This window comes from Salvelinus alpinus, chromosome 24 (genome assembly GCF_045679555.1).
Source record: "Salvelinus alpinus chromosome 24, SLU_Salpinus.1, whole genome shotgun sequence".
Classification (NCBI taxonomy): Eukaryota; Metazoa; Chordata; class Actinopteri; order Salmoniformes; family Salmonidae; genus Salvelinus; species Salvelinus alpinus.
The window spans coordinates 7,384,987-7,401,761 of NC_092109.1; the positions used below are offsets into that span (position 1 = coordinate 7,384,987).

General features: G+C 41.8%; 1 protein-coding gene across 1 annotated transcript in view; it reads right to left on the reverse strand.

The window, feature by feature from the left end:
* Window positions 1-2,702, reverse strand: part of LOC139552063 (noelin-like) — a 56,480-nt gene extending 53,778 nt beyond the window's left edge. Inside the window, exon 1 of the mRNA XM_071363436.1 lies at window positions 2,225-2,702. Within this exon, the coding sequence (XP_071219537.1) occupies window positions 2,225-2,290 (66 nt within the window). The 5' untranslated portion in view covers window positions 2,291-2,702. The remainder of the gene's footprint in view (window positions 1-2,224) is intronic.
* Between the last annotated feature and the right edge of the window lie 14,073 nt (window positions 2,703-16,775).

The window sequence follows — 16,775 nt, forward strand, 5'->3', positions numbered from 1 at the left end:
AGTTAATTCTATGAGGGTGGAGGGTGTTCAATATATTTTATAGTACAAGGGGAGGGTCAAGTGAAAATATGTTTTACTTTGGGGAGGGGGGGTGCATTTTTTTTTATGACACCTTGAGGTAGACCAGTCCCTCCCTAGTAAATTCCGATCTGCCCCTAACATTAATCCAATCTGAAATGAATTAAATGTTGAGGCCTGTGGTTGAATTTTAATTAAAATAAGGTTCAAATTTGTTAGAATATTGTGTGGTCTATGTTTGTATATTGCCAAATAGATGTCCACATAATGTACTCATGTTGACAGGATTATTATGTTGAAATAATGTCCATTCTGCTTGTTAACCAGTTGTCAACTTGTTCATGCCTAGGGAGATAGGACGGTGTACAGACAAAACAAATATGAGGGTTCCTCAAGAGTTCTTTGGGAAGGGTGCTGGTTCTATGTGGAACCATAATGACTGAAGAACCCTTTGAGCTCTTCAATGGTTCTTTACAGTTCACATAAGGGTTCTTTGCTCTTTTAGTGATACTTAAAATGTAGGGGAGGTGGCTCATTAAGATATTTTGGGGCTCTTTTTGTGCAACCGTGAGTGAGAGTGTCATTCTAGTTCATCTAATGTGTTGTGTTATACTCCTCTATATGATTATGGGCAGTGGCATATCTTGTGAAAGATTTTGCATGGCCTTGCGTCAATTGAAAATGGTTGACTAAATCAGTCAGAGTTCCTCAAATCTCTCCTCGTGGACCCCCAGCTGTTCCAGAGGTAGCTAAGTTGATTCAACTCATCTTCTAACACCTATGGATTTAAAGCAATATAATAGGGCTTGCCAGAAAGACAAGAAAAGTGTGGTTCTTCAAAAGGATCTACACAGAACCTTTCAGATTGATATAGGTTATTTATAGAACCCTTCTCCATAAAATAAACAGTTATTCATAAAGGTTCTAGAAATAACCATAAAAAAGTGTTATATATATCCCCCAAAAAGGATTGTAACCATAGCGGAGCCCTTTTTTGGTTCTATAAAGAACCTTTTTAATGGTTCTTTATAGAACCTTGGGAAAGGGTGTTTTATAGCGTCATACGGGTTCCATTTAGAACCTCATGAGCATGGTTCTTTATAGAACCTTGAAAAAAGTGTTCTATATAGCACCAAAAAGGGTTCCACTATGCTTACAAGCCCAAAAAAAACAATCTGGTACTATTTAGAACCATACTTTTTTTGTCTGTAGGTCTCTGGGAATGAACAGACACACGTGTAGTTTTGGGGAACATAAATAATTGCTAGAATATCTGTGTAACCCTTTATGTAAACATGTGTGCTAAAAATTAGGGAATTTACTTTTAACTATAGAGTAAAATGTGCACAATGTGAGTTAAAGGCAACTTCCTCACAACAATAAACCAACCATCAGCACCATGGACAGCACCACCATAAGCATCTCCCAGAAGTGCTGTGTGGGTGGTTCAGGCAGAGAACAACACTTGACAACATTCTTCAATCACATTGTCAACTCCTGCATTACAGCCTTGGATACATCGTTGGTGATTGGATCAAAATGTTGTATAATGGTTTATACCACACAAATAAAATGTACGTTGGTTAGAATGAAGACCTCCCTATTCCTCTCAGCAGTCGCATTCTTACTGCTCGTTTGGGCATCTTCAAAAGACCAGCTGTGCTGTGCTACTTGATATGCAATCATCTTAGACTGTTTGTTATTCAAAAAAAACGACACATCCAGAATAACGATACATCTATAGCAGACAAAGCACAACGATTCGATTTGAAATTAAAAACATTCTGAAATAACCCTAACCCGCAGATTGATTATTTGGATAGGTATATTTGTCATTCATTTATTACATTTGCTCATTATTTATACGTGTGTAATATATTTGTATATTAACACACATTTGTGCGTTTAGCATTTTGTATATCTCTGTATCCCTGCGCGTTAGACAGAGAGCCCCGGTAGGGTCAGGCTGTGTGACATTCATTGGGCGCTTCTGGCGCTATCTGCGCCCGTGTAGCACAATGTATCCACATCATCGCCATGTAATCCCACCCGTTAATCTGTTTAAGTGCGGAAACTGTCTGATTTACCGGAGCTTTGTCTAGCGAGCAGGCACTGGGTAGAATCTTAATCTTTTATCGGACCAATTAACCGCCCGCCACGTTGTAGCTCTAATACAGAGGGGAAAATGGCGTGTGTTCAAACCTACTTGGGTGAGTTCTGTGCCCATCAAGACGAGGACGATAAGACTCAGGATCTTGCTCGAGGGCTGCATCTCTTGCCTCTGGTGTGTGGAACGTACCAATGCTCTCACATGCAGATCGGTTCCTTTGCGTCCCCCGCACGGCAGTCCTCTCCGCTCCCTCCTAGCTCTGAGGTCGCTCGCCGTCTGTTTATCACTCAGCAATCAAATAGTAGAAAGCGATAAATCTGTGTGGAATCACAGTCTCTTTGCATATTAAAAAAAAAAAAATCTCGGCTCCTCTCGGTCTCCGTGTTTCTGCTTTCCCTCTTTCGTTCTCCCTTTCGTCCTCTAATCGCCACTACGGGTTCTGATAAACATTTGCGAAGGAAGACGTTGGTTTACGGAAAGCTGCACTGGTTACTCAGAATTTGCCAAAACTTTGCTCCCCTGCCTCGAGCCTCAGAAGAGCGATTGGTGAAAAAATGTGAGAGACGGCGGAGCTGTCCACGGTGTTGAACCAGGAAGTGACATGCCAGAGCGTGGGAAATTCAAACAGGGAGCGCACGAGAGATATGGAAGGAGGCCTAATATTTGATGATTTTTATTATTAAGAAAACATGTCCCTCAATTCTAGTATTTCATTTATTTGTCACAGGTTTATTAAACTAAAGCTGTCCTGTCTGTGTTCTAGATAGTCTATTTAATCCATTGGGAGTTTCTTCTTTGATTTGGCTCATATTCCAAAATAATGGTATTCATTTCACATACACCTCTGTTCATTGATATTGAAATAATACATGATCATAGTCTGTAAGGCTGAAATCATGTGTTGGTTTCTAAATTGAGAAATTGATCAAGCAACACTGGCGGCAACAGTGGCTTCACTGTAAAAATAGAAAGACTCTGGGATTGTGTAATGTTGTTTGTGTTGCATGGAACCATGAAAAGTAGTGCTGAGATCTCGTTTTTGGAAGGTGTTTGAATGTAAACCCAATGTAAGTGTTACGATGCACAGAAAGTGTTTTTAAAAATGGAATAGCATTATTCTGAAACACCCAAAGTGGTTCTTCAATCTGAATAGTAGTGTTTTTAAGAGAGGGTTTGAAAGCACTTTGAGTTTCAGTGTATGTAAAATGCAGCATCAAAACAAACATAAATATATTTTAGCAGACTGTGAGACTGAGAAATGCAAACGGTTTCTACCTTAAATATTGATTAATGATAAGGGTCTATGAAGAAATGTTTGTTGTGGAATTCTAATTCTAACTATATTTTATGAGGATAACCAAAAATAGAGAAAATTAAGTTATTGAACTCATTGGAAGTCTGTTTTTAATCTCCTTGCACTTCCTATCTTGCCCTGTGGTTCTGTTTTTAGAGGACTGTAGGTAATTAAAAATGTTCAGACTTCATTATTATTTTACACAATGTTGTATGCATGTTTGAAGACAGAAAAATATACCTCTATATTAGTATTAAGCAGCTTGTTGTGCCATGAGGCGTAATTGCTCATGATGAACAGATTTGAAAACAGTCAGGCAAAATGAAGTTCAGCGATGAGACGACCCATTCCCACATTTCTAGCTTGTAATATTGGAGGCTAATACTGTATCCTGCAATGTTTCTGGAAAACCTGCAGTTACTACTGGGGGGGGATCGAGAACTGTGCTCAACTGTGCCTGCCAAAATGGGTTAAACGGGCAAATGATCAGATACATAAATCAATGTTAAACATTAAAATACTCCAAAAGAAGTGATCTAATTATGTACTAGACAGGATTTGAAACACCATAATAATGTTTAGGAGTTTCAGGGAGAGGAAACAACACCAAAAGAGGCAGTATCTAACCGAACTCGAAACACCAAAATAGGTGTTGCAGAACACTTGACTAAGTGGTGTTAAAACACACCAAGTAATGTTTCAAAACATCTCAGGATAATGTGTTTCAATACTCCAGCAAAGTTAAGGTTTCGGGCTCCTTCGCATTGGTTATAGCTCAGTTGCCACTTGTTTTGGTGTTACGAAGCACTTCATTTTAACCGTGTTCATACTGTGTGGTCGGCTGCAACTACAGCCTGTTCTTGATATGCTTTACCCAGCTGCACGCTGGGGATATCGCAGTTCATGGAATTGAAAGTGCAGTTCAACACTTTTCATCCGAATGCCTTCCTCTCGTAGCCACATGGGATGTACAACGTGCTGTGTGTCAGCTTGACGAGGGTTTTATAGACTTTTATAGACTGTCACTGGAAGCTGGCTCATGTCCTCCCTCAAACTAAAGTGACAAAATGTTGGTGGTGTGTGTGTCTGTGTGTATGTGTGTGTCTAGAGGGGGTACGTGTGTGTGGGGGTGTGTGTATGTGTGTGGGGGGGGGGGGGGGGGGGGGCGAGCCACAGGTAAGTGTGTGTGACTGACTTTCTATGCTACAATATTATGCATGGAGAGAATCTAACTATTTGGATTGGGTATATTAGTGCACAGGGGGTCTTGTTTGTGTAGGCAGTAGCCCACAGTGCTGGCCCGCTGTGTGTAAGCCTATGTGCTTTGTCACTTTAGTGGTCTATTTAGCATTCTCCCTCTGTGCTGAGCTCATTTCATTGTGTGCCTCAGTAATGGCCTCTTTTCTCTCAGATGCAAACCAAAAGTAATTCCTCTGTCAATTGCTTGCCCCAGAAGTCTTTGATGCGATTCCATGGCCGCCAGGCTGCCTGCGTCTCGGTGGAATTGTATCATACACTAACAGCTTAAAGGCATGTAGCATCAGACACACACGCCTTAATTTGTTAAACAGCTTACAGAGGGACCCAGCTAGCTGTAGCTGGCTAAATGTGTTCACTTACATCTACTCTGGCTACCAAAGGACTGAGCGTATGTACATAGTGTATGTCCCGAATGGCACCCTATTCCCTTTTATAGTGCACTACTTCTGACCAGAGCCTGCCTACGGCTCTGGTCAGAAGTAGTGCACTAAAATAGGGAATAGGGTGCCACGGGATGAATCCAGAGAGATACTGTGGGGTAATGTAATGTGGAGAACATGCTGCGTAACATGCTGCATAGACTACTAGTTGTTAGTTTTACTAACTATTTTTCCTTAAGATAGTGAAGTCGGGTAAACATCCTATTACACTTTTACCCTCTATTGCTTTGTGCACAAAATAGTGTTTTATACAGGTGGGCTTTTGAAAGGAAAAGCTAGCTACAGTAGGTGCTCTCAAATTAGCTGAGAGGTTAATGGGGAAAAGCTTGACTGCATGTAGCCTAAAAGCTATTGTTGTTCAGAACCAGCAGAGCATTACCGCCTAAGTCCCAAATGGCACCCTATTTCCTATATAGTGCACTACTTTTGACCTGGGCCAATATCGCTGTTGTCAAAAGTAATGCTCTATATAGTGAATAGGGTGCCATTTGGGATGAACGCACTGTCTGTTTAGAGTGGTTGAGCTGCTCTACTCTCAGTCTTGAAAACAGTAATACAATATGCCTACAGTCTAAACACATTTTATGGAGCCTCCATTATCATGGGACTTGAATTATATATCACCATGTTGTGGCCTACAGTGTAGGCCATGAAATTCTCCCTTTTTGACTGCACTGGGCCTTTAATGAATGCATATAATTTTCTCTGTCACTCCTCTTATCCTTTCCTATTGAGCTAATAAAGAGTGAGAAAGAGAGAGCGTGAGAGAGAGAATGAGAAAGAGAAGAGAAGAGAAGAGTGTGAATAAAGGGTGAGCGGGAGAGATAGAGGAGGAGAGACAGAAGGATAGATACATTACATTCTGTATTAACTTTGGAGACAGAGCTGGAGTCACGGCGAGAGAGCGAGACGATTAAGAGAGAAAGACAGAGGGAGAGTTTTAGTCTGTGACATTTCTGTCCAAATAGAATTCACGTCCCTTTCTCCAGGCAGTCGGCCATTACACTCCCCAGCCATCATCACCACCTCTCAGTGCTTATCAGCCCCCTCCATGGAGACACAGCGGCAGATATAAAAAAAAATATGATTCTCATCCCTTTTATGCCTCTGAGATGTCCCATTCATTCAAATTGGCTGCTGTGCAGCCACTGATGCAGCCCATTGCTTTGGGTCACGATCAATCCGGGCCTGGCAGAGAGAGAGAGAGAGAGAGAGAGAGGAGGGGGGAAAGAGAGACAGAGAATGTGTGTGACAGACAGAGACAAAGGGAGAGCGAGAGAGAGAGCTCCATAAAAGTCTGATTGAACAGCGGGACCGGACGGAAGGCCCAGAGGGGAAGAGTGGGGCAGGCAGCATCATATGACTAAGTACTAACGAGTCCGCTAATTATTCTCATTTCAGTTGGGCTCCAGACTCTCCTGCGAGAGAGGAAGAAGTAAAGAAGGAAGAAGGGAAGGGAAAGGGGAAATTACAGGGTTATGTCTTTGTTTTTGGCTTGTCTCTATTTTTCTGTCTACTTTGATGGTTTAATTTTCACACATACAGGACATTGGGGGGGAATGATAGCATCGCGAAGCCACTCAGGCAGACGATAAAGCTGTTAATTATAGGGGATGTTTATGGGGATTTTTTATGGGCTGTTAGGGTTGTGGTCACACTCAAAATGAAACAAAGGCATTTACTCTCAGACAGAAGCATTCTCTCTCTCACACACACACACACACACACACACACACCTAGCAGGCATCGACACTGAAAGCAATACTGTTTTTTTGGGGGTTACTCTGTGTGCACTCTAAAAGGAAATGGTTCTATGTTGTGCCAAATAAGGGTTCTTTGGTTTGTAACCATAGCGGAAGTCTTTTTTGGTGCTATATGGAACCATGCTCATAAGGTTCTATAGGGAACCTGTATGGTGCTATAAAGACAAGTTACCCAAGGTTCCATGAAGAGCCATTCAAAAAAGTTGTATATAGCACTGATGGGGAAACAAAGCTTTCTGAAGTATTGAGGTTTTCCAGCCAATTGTGTCGTAAAATAGGTTCATTACACAAGGCTTTGATCAACACAGTGCACAGTAATGGCACCACCTGGTAAAATGATTATAGATAACGTCCCAAACCCCGTAGCGCGTGCACAGCGTAGCCTTTTTTGTCTGCTACCAAACTAATACCAAACGTAGTTCGACAAAACGAAACGTTGGACATCGACGATCACGTGCTTTTGATAAAGTGATACAGGCATCGGCATACTGCTTCGAAGTACACTTTATTAACAAATTCCTTGGTATCAAATGTAACGTCACTAATTATCATCAGTTGGGTTTCTATTTACCTTCATGCTGGGTTGACCCGGCAGATGGGTCTTTTGTTAATGTAATCCATAGGTTATTTTCAGGAAGCATGGCCAATTGTGGCCGTGGATTGCCGATGGGTCTCCTTGGCCAACCATTCGAATAAATGTAATTTGTATTTATTATGGATCCCCATTAGCTGCTGCCAACGCAGCAGCTACTCTTCCTGGGGTCCAGCAAAATTAAGGCAGTTTATACCATTTTAAAAACATTACAATACATTCACAGATTTCACAACACACTGTGCCCTCAGACCCCTACTCCACCACATATCTACAGTACTAAATCCATGTGTATGTAATTGTGTGTGTGTGTCTGTATGCATGTGTCTGTGCCAATGTTTGTGTTGCTTCACAGTCCCCGCTGTTCCATAAGGTGTTTTTTGTCTGTTTTTTAATTCTAATTTTACTGCTGGCATGAGTTACTTGGTGTGAAATAAAGTTCCATGTAGTCATGGCTCTATGTCATTCCTGTCCACTTCCCCTCAGTATTTTTGCACATTGCATATTTATATGTACAATCAATATTTAAATATCATAACACAGTTGTAACTACCCCAACATACACATAGGAACTTGCCGTGGTCAACTTGCGTAAGTCTCAATGGGCTACAAATGTGTCAATGCTGAACCCTAGCATGTGTCGACAACTCAGCACAACAGATGAACCGGAATGAAATATACTCTCACCGGCTCTGACCCGGTGGATCATAACTCAATTACCCAACTAAGTGATCCAGCGCTGGGTTGTTAATTTGGTCTCTCTCTCTCTCTCTCTCTCTCTCTCTCTCTCTCTCTCTCTCTCTCTCTCTCTCTCTCTCTCTCTCTCTCTCTCTCTCTCTCTCTCTCTCTCTCTCTCTCTCTCTCTCTCTCTCTCTCTCTCTCTCTCTCTCTCTCTCTCTCTCTCTCTCTCTCTCTCTCTCGCTCTCTCTCGCTCTCTCTCGCTCTCTCTCGCTCTCTCGCTCTCTCTCTCTCTCGCTCTCTCTCTCTCTCGCTCTCTCGCTCTCTCGCTCTCTCTCTCTCTCTCTCTCTCTACTTCCTTGGCCATTTTTTATACTCCTCTCTCTGTGTTTGAAGGGTCGATTTGTGTGTGTTTTTGTATGGGTGAGACGTACTGTGCATGTATGAATTTGCTTCCGGGCTTGTGTTAATGAATGGGGATATGTGTCTGTGTTTGTTATGTGTGTATATGCATAGTATTTGTGCATTTCTCCCTCCCTCTCTCTCTCGTGTGTGTGTGTGTGTGTGTGTGTGTGTGTGTGTGTGTGTGTGTGTGTGTGTGTGTGTGTGTGTGTGTGTGTGTGTGTGTGTGTGTGTGTGTGTGTGTGTGTGTGTGTGTATGAGTGCACATGCAGGCTGCAGTGGGTAGCTAGTGGACGTCCCTCACATCCAGATATATGCAATATTGTATAAACTGGGTTTATTTTGGTCAGAATAGTATGATGCAGGAAACAAAAAAGAGAGTGATCGCCTACTGATAGAGAGAAAGAGAGGAATAGACTGAGGAAAGAGAGTAGGGGAAAGTAAGGTGGGAGAGAGTGAGAGAAAGGTTTAGGGAGGCCATGTTGGATCATGAGCGTCGTTGCGGTGCAATCCGTTTGATCTCTCTCTCTCACTCTCACTCTCGTGTCATAGACGATTGCATTCAAAAAGTACTCAGACCCCTTCACTTTTAACACATTTGTGACCCGATTCAGGAAACTAGGTGTATGTGGCAAGTCACGACTTCACAGGAGAGCCGTTTGATTAAAATGCGTTTTTGGGCCAGAAATGCCTTCTCGAACATGTAAACTTTCATGTGCCTTAATATCAAACTTGTATGCCATCTGTAAATACGAATAAAATGGTTAAATTACGAGCCTAGTTGGTTTAGCCCCAGAGGAAGGGAGCAACCTTCCCGCTAGCCATGATTGGCTGAGATAATGAGTGGGCTGGACATGCCAAGAGATGAGTTTGGATTGGTCTGCCATATAGCCGTGGTCTGTCTATTGGAGCTGGTCAGTGTGTTTAGGTAATTGTGTTGAAAGCAGCTTTTACATTTTTTTTTATCACGTAGTAACACTGCATGAACCTAATGTCAAATTAAAGTGTACTGTTAGCCAGCTAACGTTAGCTGGTTGGCTCGCTAGCTAACATTATGTGCATGCTCTCCACTTTCTGAAGTTTTGAAATCAGTGGAATTCGAGTATAATAGCTAAGGAGATGGGGAAAACACCAGTCTGGATTGCATCTTCAAACCAAGGTCAACCATGCATGGCATCAGACAGGAGACACATCCAAGCATGATGTATATGGGTAAGATAGTCTAGCTAGCTACATTTTCAGATAATACACGTTTGTAATTTTGACAGAAAGTGGTTTCATTTCAAGTGTACTGTTAGCTAGCTAACGTTAGCTGGCTGGGTCGCTAGCTAACGTTATGTGTATGATCTTATTCTTTGTATCTCAGACACATTTGCTTGACTAGTTATAGCCATATAACCTATATGGTTAGCTATATGCAGATTCATGCAGTGTAGTAACGTCATGAGTTGTGATTATGGGCCATTGTTTAGCTAGTTAGCTACATGTCTTAACAAAAGACCCCACTATGCAAGTATCCATTTCAATAGAATGTCACTGCAACTGTTGATAGACGTACTAGCTCATAAATTTGCTCTGGCTTTCTACTCCGATTTCAGACCATGGGTAAGATAGTCTAGCTAGCTACAATATCAGATATTACGCTTTTCTAATTTTCACAAAGTATTTTCATTTCGAGTTACGCCCTGCACTTTCACTGGCTGTTGTCATATCGATCCCGGTATTGCAGCCCTAAGAAGTTAAAGTGTACTGTTAGCTAGCTAGCTAACGTTAGCTGGCTGGCTCGCTAACTAACATTTTGTCATGCGTTGGGATTCATTGTTTACCTAGCTAGATATCTAGCTACATTTATTAACAAAATACTCATCTTAGTGTGCCAGAGTGCAGAATAACTGATTCATTTTTGAACGCTCAAAACCGTTGAATATGTCCATAGTCAGTAAACGTTGGCAACAAAGCGTAATTCAATTGTTGCCAGCAGCACAGTTACAGTGCCTTGCAAAATAATTCATCCCCCTTGGCATTTTTCCTATTTTGTTGCATTACAACCTGTAATTTAAAATGATTTTTATTTTTATTTTAAGTAATGGACATACACAAAATAGTCCAAATTGGTGAAGTGAAATTTAAAAATCACAAAAAATAAAAACCGGAAAAGTGGAGTAGGTATTCACCCCCTTTGCTATGAAGCGCCTAAATAACATCTGGTGCAACCAGTTACCTTCAGAAGTCACATAATTAGTTAAATAAAGTCCACCTGTGTGCAAGTGTCACATGATCTGTCACCTGATCTCAGCATATACACACCTGTTCCAAAAGGTCCCAGAGTCTGCAACACCACTAAGCAATGGGCACCACCAAGCAAGCGGCTCCATGAAGACCAAGGAGCTCTCCAAACAGATCAGGGACAGAGTTGTGGATCAGGTTTGGGTTATAAAAAAATATCAGAAACTTTGAACATCCCAAGGAGCACCATTAAATCCATTATTAAAAAATGTAAAGGATATGTCACCACAACAAAACCTGACAAGAGACAGCTGCCCACCAAAACTCACAGACCAGGCATTGAGGGCATTAATCAGAGAGGCAACAAAGAGACCAAAGATAACCCTGAAGGAGCTGCAAAGCTCCACAGCAGAGATTGGAGTATCTGTCCATAGGATCACTTTAAGCCGTACACTCCACAGAGCTGGGCTTTACGAAAGAGTAGGCTAGAAAGAGCCATTGCTTAAAGAAAAAAATAAGGAAGTACGTTTGGTGTTCGCCAAAAGGCATGTGGGAGACTCCCCAAACATATAGAAGAAGGTACTCTGGTCAGATGAGACTAAAATGTAGCTTTTTGGCCATCAAGGAAAATGGTATGTCTGGTGCAAACCCAACACCTCTCATCACCCGAGAACATCATCCCAGCATGGCAGCATCATGCTGTGGGGATGTTTTTTCATCTGCAGGGACTGGGAAAGTGGTCAGAATTGAAGGAATGATGGATAGCGCTACACACAGGGAAATTCTTTAGGGAAACTTGTTTCAGTCTTCAAGAGATTTGAGACTGGGACGGAGGTCTGAATTTACAAACGAAAAATCTGACAGCACAGTTGCAGCCGCCACGCTCTGGATAACATAACAGCCTAACCAGCTCTGCTAGGGCGACTAATGTTCAGTGAGCTTTTCTCTCTCTCTTAGATGTCTAGAAGTAGCTGGCAAGTTAGTACAGAACGCTCGGATCAACCCTTAAAGAGATGGGTGGGGCTAAGGCTCAAGAGGGTGTGAACAATGTTGAATGGGTGTAGACAAAGGGCTCTCCAAAGATGGTGCCAAAACATTGAAAGAGGGTTTTCTCAAATGTGAGTTTACAGGTTGATCAATTTTCAAAGCAGAATTACTTTCCCATTGCTTCCTCAAATGCAGTGTATGATATACCATGTTGTAGTTCTGTATCTCTACTTTTATCCAATTTAAAAAAACAGAAATTCAAATTTTGCTACGTAAGACCGAATCCAGGTGGTGAGTCACATTTTGTTACATTACACCCTAATTATAAAACTGTTTTTACCTACAATGCTGCATAATGATGAAGGAAAAACAGGTTTAGACATATTTGCAAATCTATAAAATATACAAAACTGAAATATCACACTTACATAAGTATTCAGACCCTTTACTCAGTACTTTGTTGAAGCACCTTTGGCAACGATTACAGCCTTGATTCTTCTTGCGTATGACTAAACTTGAACACCTGTATTTGGGAAGTTTCTCTGCAGATCGTCTTAAGCTATGTCAGGTTGGATGGGGAGTGTCACTGCACAGCTATGTTCAGGTCTCTACAGAGATGTTCGATCTGGTTCAAGTCCGGGCTCTGGTTGGGCCACTCTAAGGACATTCAGAGACTTGTCCCGAAGCCACTCCTGGGTTGTCTTGGCTGTGTGCTTAGGGTCATTGTCCTGTTGGAAGGTGAACCTTCACACCAGTCTGAGGTCCTGAGAGCTCTGGAGCAGGTTTTCATCAAGTATCTCTCTGTACTTTGCTCCATTAATCTTTCCCTCGATCATGACTAGGTTCCCAGACCCTGCCACTGAAAAACATCCCCACAGCATGATGCTGCCATCGCTATGCCTCACCGTAGGGATGGTGCCAGATTTCCTACAGATGTGACGCTTGGCATTCAGGCCAGAGTTCAATCTTGGTTTCATCAGACCAGAGAATCTTGTTTTTTTGGAAAACTCCAAGCGGGCATTAATGTGCCTTTTACTGAGGAGTGGCTTCCGTCTGGCCACTCTACCATAAAGGCCTGATTGGTGGAATGCTGCAGAGATGGTTGTCCTTCTGGAAGGTTCTACCATCTCCACAGAGAAACTCTGGAGCTCTGTCAGAGTGACCATCGGGTACTTGTTCACATCCCTGACTAAGGCCCTTCTTCCCCGATTGCTCAGCTTGGCCTGGCGACCAGCTCTAGGAAGAGTCTTGGTGGTTCCAAACTTGTGCCACTGTGTTCTTGGGGACCTACAATCCCGCAATTTCTTGATAACCTTCCCCAGATCTGTGCCTCGACACAATTCTATCTCGGAACTCTACGGCCAATTCCTTCGACCTCATGACTTGGTTTTTGCTCTGACGTGCACTGTCAACTGTGGGACCCTATACAGACAGGTGTGTGCCTTTCCAATCTCATGTCCAATCAATTGAATATACCACAGGTGGACTCCAATCAAGTTGTAGAAACTTCTCAAGGATGATCATTGGAAACAGGATGCACTATTGGTTAGAGCCTGCAAGTAAGCATTTCACTGTAAGGTCTACACCTGTTTCATTCGGCGCACGTGACAAATAAACTTTGATTTGATTTGACCTGAGCTCAATTTTGAGTCTCATAGCAAAGGATCTGAATAATTATATAATTTTTTTTTTTTAATACTTTTGCAAAAATGTCTTAAAACCTGTTTTCGCTTTGTCATTATGGGGTATTGTGTGTAGATTGAATAGGATTTTTTTTAAATGTTATCAATTTTAGAATAAGGCTGTAACGTAACAAAATGTGGAATAAGTGAAGGGGCTTGAATACTATCCGAATGCACTTTATCTATGTCTGTGGTTGTGAGAACTCATTATCAGTTAGAGGCTAGAGCTGCTCTTTCTATGCAAATCGCCTTTCCCTGCTGAGTTGCCAGATTTGCACATTTCCTAATTATGACCCATAAGCTCCGAGCTCTTCCCCTCTGCCTGCATTTCCTCCTCAACCCATTGGGTTGCCAGATTCTCAGATCTCTTAATTACTTCTAGTATAGCACAGGACACAGACGTCACTCTCATGATAGAACTAACTGTGTTCCAGTTAATGTGTTGGTGTAGTATGGGGTGCTCTCCATGGGTATGAATGGGTTAGGAATTACTTGCAGACTTGGTTGGTGAAGTCTTGTTTGCTGTCCGTCGCGCTATTTGAGTACGTCTTCACTGTCTAAAGAAAAACGTATTTAAAAAAAAAACATTTATTTAAAGCAGTAACTCAGTGTGTTCTGACCATTTCATGACTCTAGGACCAAGAAAATGTATTCAAAATGTCATACTGAAGTTTCATAATTGTATGTTCGTTAATGGGAATATATTTTCAATTTCCTTTTTTTTTTTTTTTTTTTTAAAGATAAGAGGTTTTCATCAGACAGCGATAATGTGCTACTTCTGATGGGTTGCCAAACTCATTAGCAAGATCCTCTGTGTCTTCTATTTTATGGGTTGCCTTATACTCCCCCTTCTTGCCTGTACACAATACCAGGCTGCCACTTCCACACATCAGATAAATCACTACTTCTCATGACAAACAAATCATTCCCTCAATCAGTTGTGATCAGCGGTGGGTGGGGATGGAATTGGTCTTGTTAGGCTGTTGCATTATCAGTAGTCTATACAGCACATCACACCGTTACTAAATCGTAGCTTGCGTGGTGCATGGGGATATAAAGGCTTGTTAGGATGGTAACACCTCCATCTTGGTTGGTGTTGAAAGTTGGTCCAGAGCGCGCACGCACACACGCGCACGCACACGCACGCATACACCTCTTCTGATGATTTATCAGGTAAAATGGGCCTGCGTTGTTTATGCCAGTTAAAATTGCCTCCTCTGTTCAGTTAGGTGGTGATTTGAATGCAGCCCATGATTTCCAGCGCAGCACATTACAGCGGCGCTCTGGAGTTCAGTTATACAGTACATCAAAGTGAGAGCTCAGTTTATTTCTGATTAATTTATCGCTTTACTGTGGCTCCTTCCCAAATGGCATCCTATGACCCATGTAGTGAACGACTTTTGGGCCAGGGCCCATAGGGCTCTGGTCAAATGTAGTGCCCCATGAATATGGTGCTATTTGGGACACATTCTGTGTTGCTGTCTGAAGACACGGAAGGAATTATACCTAGACCAAAGATCCAAATCAGTTTGACAGGCTCTTCCTGCAGCACAACATATCAAAGTATAAAACAGTTATAGAGTATTTTCTAGCCCTTTGACGTGTACGATCACATATTTGTGATCATTGTTGAGTGGTCCCTGAAGCGTACCATCGCAAATATGTGATTGGAACAGTAGCAACAGAACGTATGATGCAACAAGCGTGTCTAAAGCGCATTGTTGTCTGAAAAGCAACTAAAAATGTATTGTACTGATGGGAAATAAAGGTTTCACAACTCTATTCCTCAATGTCACCTTTATTGTAAAAGATAAATGCTAATTTCATCATCCAAGCATCAAACGGAACACCTCCAGAGCCAAACTCAATCCATAAACCAGTGTAAATAACAGGTTGCGCTGACAAAAAAACTAAACATAAGTTAGCGGCCTAACAGCTAGACTTGTTTACAATGTACCATATCTCTGGTGAGCACAAGGTAGAAATGTAATTTTATTTAGAAAAGAGAAGCGTGTCAGCTAAGCTAACAGCAGCTATGCTACAGTAGAAACGACAATACGATATACAGAAAATGAGGCAGTTACTTTGAAAGGAACACACACACATGTCCACAGTTATTATTTGTAAGGAAAAGAATAATGAAGGGCGCCAGCCAGAAAAAGTGCCAGGGGTAAAACGTTTGTGCAAGGCCTGTTCTGACAAGAGATAAGAAAATGTCTGCATACTTGATCTGGGGAAACACTGAGGAAGTGCTTCAGCTCCCGTTGAAGAGAGAAGTTAGTCCGGCTCAAAAATAAATTATCCGCAACAGTGAAGTGGGCTACTTCTTGTGTGAATTAATGAGGAGGCGGAACACACCTCAATTAAAACGGCAAATAGAAAATAAAACTTGTTAGAAAACAATTTTGAAACTGACAAATTGAAACAAAGCCTAGTGCAAATTATTATTTGTAGTTCCGCATTTTGGTTTGGGCACAGTCTAACTTTAATCCAATTAATTTAAACACCAGAGTCATGTACAAAGACGAGTTCATTAAAAGTGAATTCTAGGTAAATAGACATCCTCTTCTCAGAACAAGTACATTCTCCATAAGCCACGAGTGCCTGTCTATTTACTGTATGATTATATTACCATGACTCCAGCTTTGTCTCCCCTACCTCACACATCATCTCTGTCTACCTCACACTCATCTCTCTCTCTACCTCACACTCATCTCTCTCTCTCCCTCTCTGTCGGTCTCCCTCTCTCTCTCTTTCTCTCTCTCTCTCTCTCTCTCTCTCTCTCTCTCTCTCTCTCTCTCTCTCTCTCTCTCTCTCTCTCTCTCTCTCTCTCTCTCTCTCTCTCTCTCAGCCTGTTTCACAGTGCTGTGTCTGGAGGCTAGCCAGATGGAAGAATTAATCACACTAATACAGCGTGTAGAAGACCTTGTTAAAACCTCTGTATTGCTTTTTTTCTATATTCATTATGATTAAAATATTTCCGCTGCATTTGCCATAGGCAACTTGTGCAGTCGGTCAAAAGAGCATAATTGAAAAGCAGGAAATCAGAACAGAACCTGTAGGAACTCCAAGGTAAGAGCCGGCTGTTCAAAATGTGTGACCACCCAAGCCAAAGAGATGCGTCTCAAATTATGTGAGTAAAATTGTGCACACACACACACAAACCCACACAAGCACACCCATACAGGCACACACACACATCAGAATCTATAGCTAAAGCGAATCTAATGTGATTTACTAACGGAGCCTTTTGCAAGCACCACACAAAATCACGCACACATACAAGTAGAACAATATTAAATTGCTCCATGTTTTCCATCCTA